Source organism: Candoia aspera, chromosome 2 (genome assembly GCF_035149785.1).
Source record: "Candoia aspera isolate rCanAsp1 chromosome 2, rCanAsp1.hap2, whole genome shotgun sequence".
NCBI classification, from domain to species: Eukaryota; Metazoa; Chordata; class Lepidosauria; order Squamata; family Boidae; genus Candoia; species Candoia aspera.
Genome location: NC_086154.1, coordinates 172,276,112 through 172,288,309, shown reverse-complemented (window position 1 = coordinate 172,288,309; position 12,198 = coordinate 172,276,112). Strand labels below are relative to the sequence as shown.

The window sequence follows — 12,198 nt, the reverse complement described above, 5'->3', positions numbered from 1 at the left end:
TGTGATACAAGTGATAGCCATTAAAAATGAGAGGTTTGTAAAACATTCTGTCAGGAATGTTCCAACATCAAGAACTACAGTAAAGAAGTTAAAGACCCATGGAAATGTTGGTAGCTATTAAATTATAGGATTGAATTGGATTGAAATATCCAGAATGAATTCATTCTGAGTTTGATCAACCTTCCTTTCAAATCCTACCATCCACCCCTACCTCCAACATGGCCCCATAGTTTAAATTCTGAATCAGCTCTTATTTCTTTCAGATGAAGCATTCCTGAGAAAGAAAATTAAATTAAAAAATACTTACTTGGCTCTGTAAACGTTTTTATAAGCTCTTCCATTGCTAACATCCATGAAACAGCTAAATGGCAATTCTGAAGAAACACCCAATTTCCTGTTTTCAGTGCATCCTTAATCATTTTTTCAGCAATAGGTCCTTGACCTTGTCCTAATGAAATTGACTGCACTCTGAAAATCAATGTATTTTGTTAGTATTCACATTATATGTATTTTAAATACATTATTTAAATATTCTAGATTCTTAATGATTAGCAATATCAATTATTTACATCTCTACATAAAAGTAGTTCAACTTTGAGATAAACTGAGCAATCATTTATCCACTGAAATCAATACTGGCTGTTTTGTTTGCTACATTATAATAAATTTGGACTATGCATCTTCTGAAAAGCAGTTTTATTATTTTACACCAAATACATTCCACACCCAAAGCTCACATTACCCGCACTCTTTATTCATTTATTTGTTGCTGTATTTATTTAAAACATTTGTATACTGCTTCTCATTAAAAAAATATGAAGCAACTTTCAATAAAATTCAAACCATTAATACAGTAAGTTTTTAAATGATTAATAAGCCTTTTTTATACAAGCTGCCTCAACCAGTAGGAACAGCTATGTATCTCTGAAATGTTACAGTGGAAAATCCTCAGGCTAGAACTTGTCAAATACGGCTGACAGATAGGAATCAGTTGTAGAATTCATACTATCTCCCTGTGAAACCTGGAAGTTGCAGAGCCCAAAGTGAAGGCAATAAAAAATTATTCTGAAAGTTCCATGAGACTCTTTGTGACTCAAGAAAAATGATAACACATCAATGCTCTTAGGCATAACCAAAAGAAAAAAGAAAAAAGTCTGCCATCAATCATTCCCTGAGTCCAGTGATCTGCAGAGAGGTTTCCTCTTTCAGTTCTAGAAGTGGTACCGGTTGTACTCAGCCTCTGAGACAAATAGACACCCTGACTGTTTAACAGTCCCATCCAAACAGCAAAATGCAGAGGCTTATCATCTGCCTGGTAGGTTGTCCTTGGCTTGCTATGCAGGTCTAAGACTGATGTATCAGCAACAGCAGTGCCTCTCTCTATGCTAATATGTCTTGTAACTATAGTGGCCTCATTTTTTCTCAGTAAAACCCTTGAGAGGCATTTGCAGGTCAATACCGTTGGGGCTATGAATACATGCTATTATCTCTATTTGGCAAATGACCAAGGAGAAGGTAATTATTTAGGCTAAAAAGACAAACGCTCTGTTTTATTTTTTTTTTAAAAAAATCAGGTTTAGTCATAAGCATAGCAGATAAACTGAAGCAGGGGACAAATGTCTGTGAACATTTTTATGCTGTCCACAAAGAAGTTCTAGTTTGGCATCATACTGGGGAAGAGCAGGGGACTCAAAATGTCCAGAGGAGGAAATACATCTCTAACGCATACGAATCCAATTTGACAGTTTAGTTTGCTGTGCTATGGAACTGAAGCTAGAGCAGTGCAGATAAATACTGTCAGCCAGTAGCCAAATGATCGCGTATGAATATTTGGCATAGTGTTAATAAGTACAGGGCAAATTTTAATTATTGCTGCTCTATTTTTAATTCACATCATCTCCTTTATTACAGTTTTAAAAATATGGAACTAAGACAGTAAACTCACTGCATGAGTTTTTGGCAGCTTCTTTTTTAAAATTATCAGCACTGAAATGTCACGTCTGATTCATCCAACTTCAAAACAGGCAAGACAGATGTCAGAAACAAAATATTTTTTCCTTCCTATTGAGGCAACAACTCTCATTAATGAATCCAATCAGAACTAAATGTGGTTGGTAGTGACAGAATGCTACTTATTAGGAAGAAAAATGGAAAACTGCAGAAAGAAAATTAAATGGAGGCAAGCTTCTAAATGAGGCACAGTACCGCTAAAAACTACATAACTGGGGGACTGCTACTGAATTTCCAGGTAAAGCAACATTTAGCATCTTTTCTCATATTTTGCAAGATAGCCTTTTCAAGAAGTTTAGCATGTATGCACATAACCCCACATTTTTTTATTTCTTAGAACACAATATTGAATAAAGCCAAATAAAAAGAGTGCATAGCTTTACAGTTAAATGTTGTATGTCATCAAATACAATACAGAATGATAATCTATACCGTTCTAAATAGTCTCGCTCTTTTGCAAATCTTTGGAAAGCCCCCATGGGGTCAGAGCCTGTACTTAAGATGAACACCAGTGGTGTGGCAGGAGACATATCGTGGTAAAGAGTTGCCAGATCAACTGGAGGATTCTCAATGAATTGTTTCCCAAGATTCTCTATTACAAACTCGGTAAGTGCAGAAACAATCTAGAAATAGCAACAGATTTAATTTGTTACTGCAAGAGCGTAAGGGGTAAGAACACAATTCTGTTCAGTATGAATAATAGTGGAACAATAATTGCATTTACTTTTCAACACTATTAATATAAAGTTAAATGGGTCACTCATCTCAATGTATTTTGTTTTGTATTTTCTTTCACAGATATACTGCCTAATCTCCTTAATTGGAAACTACAGGTAGTCCTTGCTTGCTGACTGCCTTGTTTAGTGACTGTTCGAAGTTATGATGGTTAAAAAAAACAGCCAAAATCAAAAGTCACCAAACTTTGAATTTATGGCTGTTGCAGCATCCTGCAGTCATGTGATCACCATCTATGAGCTTCACAATGACTTGCTTGTGAAGTGATGCTTGACACTCACATGTCTCGCTTAATGACTGCGGTGATTTGCTTAACAACAAAAGCAGAAATGTAGTCGTGAGTCTGGTGCGGTCATGTAACTTTTCGCTTAGTGACTGTGGTGCTTAGCGACAAGGCTGCTGGTCCCAACTGTGGTTGGCAAGCAAGGACTACTTGTAATAATGCTGTGCAGCACTTCAAATTCAAAGGCAAAAAGGTGTTTTAGAGCCCAAGGAAGTGGACATATAGCAATTCTCTGTAATTTCTTACAAAAAGTTGTTCATTGATTTTTCACTCTGGCTGTGAAGAGCAACCTCACAATCCCAGGAAAAGACACTTCCTACATAGCACCTCCATGCCCTCCAAAGCAACTTTTTGCCTTTAAATCTGAAACTCTGCCAGCCCTAGAAAATAAGTCACAATGAATTCAGTGTAGTTACAATGCAGGTCACTTGGAATTCCTTGGAGAAAAGCTGATTGTACATGTGATAGAAGTCTGAATATGAAATTATGATAGTAAATATTATAATATTATTAATTAAAATACCCATGTACTGTATATCTCTGCAAACATGAGTAAATTATGTGTTAAGACCTTATGGCTTGTATTAATCTTGTACAGGCCTCTGACACTATTTTACTTCAGTTATTGTTTCTCAATATTGAGGAAGAGTAAGACATTCATTTGCACCTTCCACAGGATTCTGTGTTTTGTTTTTTCCTAACTCTTGTTATAAATATGGATAAATATAAATATTGTAACTGTTTGTACTTAGAAAGGTTATATCAGTGTAATCCTATTTTACTTGGCTTAAACTAGTTATGACTGGGTTAGAGTTAAGACACAATCTTACACTTATGACTGGGGTAGGATACACCATTGCCTTGCCTATTCCATGCATGCCTATAGACCAGGGGTTCCCAAACTCTTCAGCTCATCAACCCCTTCATGAAGTTTCAGACTGTTCATCAACCTTCAAACTTTTATTATATGAAAATAATTTAATAAATACTACTTTAACAAATAGTACTACAAACAACTACAGCAGCAACAACGGATAGTCCCATCAACCTTTAGGGGTTGATATTGACCACTTTGGGGTCACTGCTATGGACACAATCAATCATACTTAATTGTATCCAAGGACCTTGCCATCTCGGCCAGAAGTGCTTAACCTGGGTACCATGGACTCTTGGGGAAGCCCATGAATGCGGATCAGAAAAACATTGCAACTTTATTTTCACTAACCTGTAATTGACAATTAGATTTTCATTCAACAATGAATATAGGTAACAATTTATGGTCTCTAGACTCCAAAATATTTAAGTTCAATAAATCTTACCTTCTCAATGAATTATAATATGGATTAATAATGTAGCACATACATTTATTATTTTTAATATTTTGGTAACTGTATTTGAGCATAATTGTTTTCCTTTATACCATAATCTATATGTATATATTTTATGTATTGAAATATAATTTTCTGAGAAGGGGTCCATGGGTTTCATTAGATTCTCCAAGGGGTCCATGGGACAAAAAGTTTAAGAAAGCCTGGTCTAAACTATCAACATCTTATTGGGAATGAAGGAGAGTAGCTTTTTCTTCCTGCATACCTGAAAGGACACTACTGATATAGCAATAGTGCCTTAAATTGTCAATAGAAAACTTACCTTCTCTTCCATAAAACATTTCACTACAATTAATTTCTGAAACATGGTCAGCCTATTATCCCAGGGAATGTTCGGCTTGTCATCTTTTTTTTTCTTTTCCTCAGTTTCAGGCTTATAGCCTTCCCACTCTTCTGGATTGATATGAATATCAAGTTGCCCTAAAAAACAAACAAACAAACAAACAAACGTACATACATACATATACATATATACATATATACATATATATATATATATATATATATATTTCAAGTCAATTTTCCTATTGTGGGGAAATATTCATATGGCATTAGGATAGTTCTAATTCTATCACACATGGATCATTTTAAAAAATGGTCATAATGATGGCTCACTGGAGATCATATTCTAGTAAGTGTATAGGTAAAGGTAAAGGTTTCCCTTGACATTAAGTCCAGTTGTGTCCGGCTCTAGGGGGCGGTGCTCATCTCTGTTTCAAAGCCGAAGAGCCGGCGTTTGTCCGTAGACACTTCCGTGGTCACGTGGCCGGCATGACTACATGGAATGCTGTTACCTGCCCGCCGAAGCGGTACCTATTAATCTACTCACATTTGCATGTTTTCGAACTGCTAGGTTGGCAGGAGCTGGGACTAGCAACGGGAGCTCACCCTGTCACACGGATTTGAACCGCCGACCTTCCGATCGGCAAGCTCAGCAGCTCAGCGGTTTAACCCGTGTATACCCCATATTTATTTATCAGTCATTCTACTTATGTATTGCTGAATCAATACAGACTCACATTGGTTGATAAAACATACTTGCAGTTAAAACATCCATGTAAATATAAAGAAATTAAAACAACCAATAATTAATCAAAGTTACAATACAATTTACAAAAATAAATAAAATTAATCATAACAAAACCAAATAAAACAATTAAATCCATATACTTAATTCCAAAGAAAGTAAATTAAAGATAAAAATAATGAAGTATTTAACCAAATGCTCATTGGACAAGTTTGGTCGTCAACAGCTTCTGCAACATTAGAAAAGATGGAGAAAATCTTAATTCTAATGGGATGGTGTTCCCCTTACCCCACAAAAGCGGGGTATGACTAAAAACCTCTCCTGTGAAAAATGCACTGGATGTTTAATTTGCCTGCTTTATTCACAGTTGTTCTTTTTCCTGATCTGATTCTAATTTCATTTAGCAAGATTTCAAACCCTAATTTTAAATCTTGGTTGCCATCAACTCTTAGTGTGAATTATAATTAGTGTAAATGGAGTGCTATAATATACAAGAAAGAAAGAATGGGAGCAGAACTTGGGAGTAGTATCAATTTTATTGTGTGTTTTTATTTTTATTGCAAGATGTAGTGAGGACTATTGTTAGAAACTGGCATTTAAAAAGCTTATAAACAAACACTGGAGAGGGATGGAAAAATGGGAGTGATTTCACACCCCCAAAGTTGCCTCCCTGATTTGCAAACCATGGCTTGCAGACAGCCAGGATACTGTCTTAATGGGAGTATTTGCTGACAAAAGAATAGTCTCCAATTATGCAAATGCAGTAGATAAAGAAGGTTTTAGTTGCTGAGGCTGTCATTAGGGAACTTAAAAAGAAATGTAGCATAGATTTCTCCCAGAGTGGATTCACTAAAATGCAGTCTGCCATAGCGGACAGCAACCCTGCATTGAATCCCACAGGGTTTATCTTTTTCAAATAACAGAATCTGCAAAAAAAAACAAAACTATAAACAAAAACAAAAATTTTGTGTATGATTAACATACATTCTTTACCATTTGTTTTTCACAATGCAAGCTTCTCTGATATCATTCTTTCTTATGCAAATTTCTCCAGCTATAAACTTTTAAAACATAAAAGGAAATGGCAGATGCACTTGGTTTACATGTTCATCATTCTCCTGTTTGGGGGAGGTTTGAAGTAGATCAAACTAAGCAGCCAGAAGGAACATCTTTAAGCACTTCTCCCTCCCATGCTGTCTAGTTTGGAAAACAAGTTCTTTATAGCAACTAACTCTTATTGTTAGAAAGTAAAATTAAACAGAAAATATACAGTGTAAGTCATATTAAAAAAAACCATCATGGGGATTTAATTAATTCAGAGGAGTCCAGTGCAGGAAAAGCATAAAACCATCTCATGTATAAACATTTTTTACAATCCTTTTTCAGAATTACGTTACCTAGTTTAATGAAAATGGGCTTGAGCAATATGTCTTTTTGAATGCCCTCAAAACATGGAAGTGTTTCCTCTAAGTCACAGCACATAAACCAGGTATTTTCTTCCAGCCATGGAATCTCAGGTTTGACAGGCCGCTCCTGTTACAAAGATGATAGATATGTCAAGTAATATGGGAGTTGTATAGAGGTTATGTTCAGCAATTAATCTTTATTCGGTCATAGACCAGCAAATAAAACAAAATCACAGTTAATTAAGATAAAAATAGAAACACATAACATTCTAAAATAACTAAGAAAAATTAGAGGAAATACTACGGCGTATGGTGTAAACTACAGAGCAGTACTTAGCTGTGGTCAACAAAATAAAATCAGACTGATCTGATAGTAACAACTTAAGATAAAACAAATCAGAACAACCAGGAGGTTTAGTGAAGAACGGAGATAATAATTCCTGGTGAGCACCTGTGTAGAGGGAATATTACAAAATAACATGTTCCATTGTTTCAATCATTTTACATATTTATTGATTACTGGTATTATTTATGCTTTTATTGAATTTTAAATTGTTTTATTGTGAACCACCCAGGGTCCCTCATGTGGGGGAGATGGGTGGTGATAAAAATATGATAAAAATATAAATAAATAAATAAACCTATTCCTTCACCACATGGACAATCTCTGTTGAAAAGGAATATTTTAGTATCTCCCTTCAATAACAGTATTATGTTCAGCCTACACATTAAATAAAGGTAACGGCGTTCCGTGAGTCATGCTGGCCACATGACCCGGAAGTGTCCTATGAAACGGCTTTGAAACGGAGATGAGCACCGCCCCCTAGAGTCGGACACGACTGGACTTTACGTCAAGGGAAACCTTTACCTTTACCTTACACATTAAATAAAAAATGGATACAGCAGAAGAAACTGCAAAGCAATGACCTAAATACTTTATTGCCTAGTTTTCTGATCAAACCCTAATTTCAAATCTCTGATCAGCTGCTTTAGTGGGCACTTTGTTCAGAGTTTTTCTGTTTCTGCTCACTGTCTTTTCTCTGTTCTTTTCCCTTTATGGACTCTAAAACACCAAAAAGAAACTGAGGAAACATTTCAACCTAAAAACATATTTAATAAAAGTGCACCTTTCTGGGCATTTTGATTTGAAATTGATTTGAAGGCTAATAGCTGCAGGAAAGGAAAATCCTCAGCCTAGCACCGCCCATGCCTTTCCTTGTTCATTGACATTACGCCTGGCTGCATCCTGGATGGTTGCACCTCTATTCATTGTTTCTTACAGGTGCAAGGGTGTTTTATTTTTCTCACCCAGAATTAAGTTCTAATGAGAAGTTGGGAGGCTAATCTCTTTTTTACAATTACTAAAAATAGAGGGAGCTTCAAAATTTCACTAATTATAAAAATTGTTCCACAAATACCTTATCCAAACCAGCAGCTCCCCGCAGGAAAAAATTCCATTCAGTGTCTGTAAGCTCTTCTCTCTGCCGCATGATTTCAATACACAGCATGAAGCTATAGATGAGTTTGTGCTGTTCAAAAAGGCCTCGGGAAACATTAGTGTAAGTCGCATAGAGAGTCTGACTAAGTAGGATAGCTAATCGCAATTCCAGAACATCATTTTTTTCAGAAGTTTCAATTGTTGCATTAAATAGCTGCCAAAGAAGAAGGAAAAGAAAAAGAGCATTAAAGAGGATAGGGAAAGTGAGATCCTGAAATAAAAAAAAATAATAAGAGACAGAAAATTAATTTGCACAGTGGACCAACTAATTTTGTTTCTTTAAATTTAGATGCTACCTGACTCCAAACTGATGCCAGTAAAAAAGTAACTTTGGCAAATGAGATGATAACTACTGTGTGAAGTCAGTGCAGTAAGAATAGCCAAGCAACGGTTTAGCAGCAAACAGTAATTATCTTTCTGTGTTCCATTAAAACTATAAACAAGGAAATGCCTCCACTATGAGAACCCAAAGCCAGTAAGCTCTGTACAGTTCTAATCAAATCAAAGATTCATTGTACTAACAACTGAACTAGCCATTGAGAGCCTTCAGATGTAAAGGGTACTAAATAGGAAGTTCTTTAGATCCAACTACATGTTTATTCTATTCCTTTTTGAAAAAATTAGTATCTTATGATGAAATGCTTGGCCATCACATGTCTGAGACTTTTTTGTATAAAAAGTATTAATCACTCCATGTCTATATGGGCCCTGGAACATCAGAATTGCCCCAACTCTAATTTTTTTCTTTGCTGTATATCTGGTTTTCCTGCCTTTTTTTCCTTTTCTATGAGACTCAATTTCTTCTAAAATCTTCTTTCCCCTCCGCAAAGCTAGTTAACCAGTATCCTTTCCTGCACTCCTTGTATCTTTATCTTCTCTAGTGTTTTTTTACACTGCCCAAAGAGGATTAATAAATCTTCATTTGTGGAAAATGCTAAAACCCAGTTCCTTTCAAAATTAAAAACAGAGCATTTAACACCATTTGAATATCAGTATTGTACTGTTGATCTGGGAGCAGAAAGGCAGCATGAGGCTAAGCCACAGTGGCTTACCTATGGTCATGTAACAAATTCATGACTAGAGCAAGATTTGATGTGGTACATATATAAGAACTAATGTTCAGATTTCTCGACATTTGTATATGAATTCATATTGTATATAAATATTCGTTTATGAACCACTCAGAATTGCTGGGACTTGGGCAGAATAACAACAACATCAACAACAACAACAATAGGATTTAAGTTCTTACAGCCAGTTTTTGGTAGGATATGAAAATAAGTTTGTCAGCAGAGCTTCAGCTTTGTCTTATGGATATAAAATGGCATTTCCCTGAATTATTTGGGAGTTGCTAACATAAAGTGCTGTGAATCCTATATTAACAATGATATAATACATAAACAACAATACTACTTGTAACAGCTGTCAAGTTGTCTGCCCTTCAACACCAAAAATGAGTAGCAACAATATGAATTTTGCCCTGACTCAGAACCTAGATTTAGAATTCCTCTGAAAGAAAATACAAATATTTCATATATATTCACTGTAAAGAAGGAAATGAAATCAAAACACTGTAGTGCTCAATTTAGATTAAGTGCCGCTGAATAAAATATACTAATAGCATCCATAGTTTTGCAAAATTCAAACATTACTGCTACTATTTCCAGAATGACAGTGTGCAATTAGTATCATATGTTACAGCAATTCTTCAGACAATTTATCTTATATAAAGACCAGGATCTAACAAATGATGCAACCAACTTTATCTGTAGTTACCTCCATAAGCAATCAAGTATGACATATTGTAAACCACTTTAGTAACTGAACTGAGTTTCAAAACTTGTGATATGGAGGGGTATGTTTGTGTGTCTATTTTTTAAGAAAAAGCAAGCTAATGGAAATATGCACTTAAAAGAAAACAAACCAACCTGTTTGAAATACTTTAAGGAAAACTGATACATTGGATCAATATCAGAAAGACTTGCAATTACAAAATACATAACTGATCCTCGAGTGGCAACAGGGCGATATTTTTCACGAGCTGCATTTATCTTTTCTTCTGTAGTTTCTGCCTCTACAAGCCTTATTTTAATGGCACCAGATGTAACCTAGAAGCATAAATTTGAATTTTATTTAAGGACTTATATCCCCCCATTCTTCAAGGCAGCATACATAAAATGGCCTCCTCCAATTTGCCCCCACTAAGTCCCTGAATGATAGGTTGGAGGGTAAAAGGCCCAAAATCACCCAGGGTGCTTCCATGGCCGAGTGTTACCTTGACCTTGAGTCTCCTAACGATGCTTCTAATCACTGGACCACTGGCTCATCTCAAGACCACAGAACAAATTTTTCACACACACACACAAAAAACTGCTGCACCATTTCGGAAGACAGGGATAATAACAGGAAGACTATTTAATTTTTGTATATCACTTCTAGGTGTTTAATGTGCTCAAACCATATTTAGTTACACTATGTAGATGTTTTCCCCATATTATAAAGGGACTATTAGCATATAACTTCAGGATTGTTACCTTGTCGTGGTGCTGAAGCTTGAGCACCTCAATGATGCCATGAGCTAAACCGTGAAGGGCCACCCAAGACGGGAAGGTCATGACAGAGAGGTCAGACTAAATGCGATCCCTGGGGAAGGTAATGGAAACCCACCCCAGTATTCTTGCTGTGAAAACTAAATGGATCAGTACAACCAGAGATATGTCAGTATACCATTGGAAGATGAGACCCCCAGGTCGGAAGATGGTCAAAATGCTACTGGGGAGGAACAGAGGATGAGTTCAACTAGCCCCAGACGTAATGACGCAGCTAGCTCAAAGCCGAAAGGACGGCTAGCGGCCGACGGTGCTGGTAGTGAACAGCGAATCCGATGTTCTAAGGATCAACACACCATTGGAACCTGGAATGTAAGACCTATGAGCCAGGGCAAATTGGATGTGGTTATTGGTGAGATGTCAAGATTAAAGATAGACATTTTGGGCATCAGTGAACTGAAATGGACTGGAATGGGCCACTTCACATCAAATGACCACCAGATCTACTCCTGTGGACAAGAGGACCACAGAAGAAATGGAATAGCCTTCATAATTAATAGTAAAGTGGCTAAAGCAGTGCTTGGATACAATCCAAAAAATGATAGAATGATCTCAATTCAAATTCAGGGCAAGCCATCTAACATCACAGTGATCCAAATATATGCCCCAACCACAGATGCTGAAGAAGCTGAAGTAGAGCAGTACTATGAGGATCTGCAGCACCTACTGGACAACACGCCTAAAAGAGATGTTATTTTCATCACAGGAGACTGGAATGCTAAGGTGGGCAGTCAAATGACACCTGGAATTACAGGTAAGCATGGCCTGGGAGAACAAAACGAAGCAGGACATAGGCTGATAGAATTTTGCCAAGACAACTCACTCTGCATAACAAACACTCTCTTCCAACAACCTAAGAGACGGCTTTATACATGGACTTCACCAGATGGACAACACCGAAATCAGATTGACTACATCCTTTGCAGCCAAAGGTGGCGGACATCTATACAGTCGGTAAAAACAAAACCTGGAGCTGACTGTAGTTCAGATCACAAACTTCTTATTGCACAATTTAGGATCAGACTAAAGAGATTAGGGAAGACCCACAGATCAGCTAGATATGAGCTGACTAATATTCCTAAGGAATATGCGGTGGAGGTGAAGAATAGATTTAAGGGACTGGACTTAGTAGATAGGGTCCCGGAAAAACTATGGACAGAAGTTCGCAACATGGTTCAGGAGGCGGCAACAAAATACATCCCAAAGAAAGAGAAAACCAAGAAGGCAAAATGGCTGTCTGCT

General features: G+C 36.5%; 1 protein-coding gene across 1 annotated transcript in view; it reads right to left on the bottom strand.

Annotated features, from left to right (window-relative positions):
- The window catches only part of DNAH6 (dynein axonemal heavy chain 6), a 168,997-nt gene that overhangs the window by 33,408 nt on the left and 123,391 nt on the right, over nt 1-12,198 (bottom strand). Inside the window, exons 57-62 of the mRNA XM_063294890.1 lie at nt 10,276-10,455; nt 8,268-8,501; nt 6,841-6,976; nt 4,679-4,836; nt 2,443-2,633; nt 308-468 (exon numbers count right to left, since the gene is read on the bottom strand). Of these exons, the coding sequence (XP_063150960.1) occupies nt 308-468; nt 2,443-2,633; nt 4,679-4,836; nt 6,841-6,976; nt 8,268-8,501; nt 10,276-10,455 (1,060 nt within the window). The remainder of the gene's footprint in view (nt 1-307; nt 469-2,442; nt 2,634-4,678; nt 4,837-6,840; nt 6,977-8,267; nt 8,502-10,275; nt 10,456-12,198) is intronic.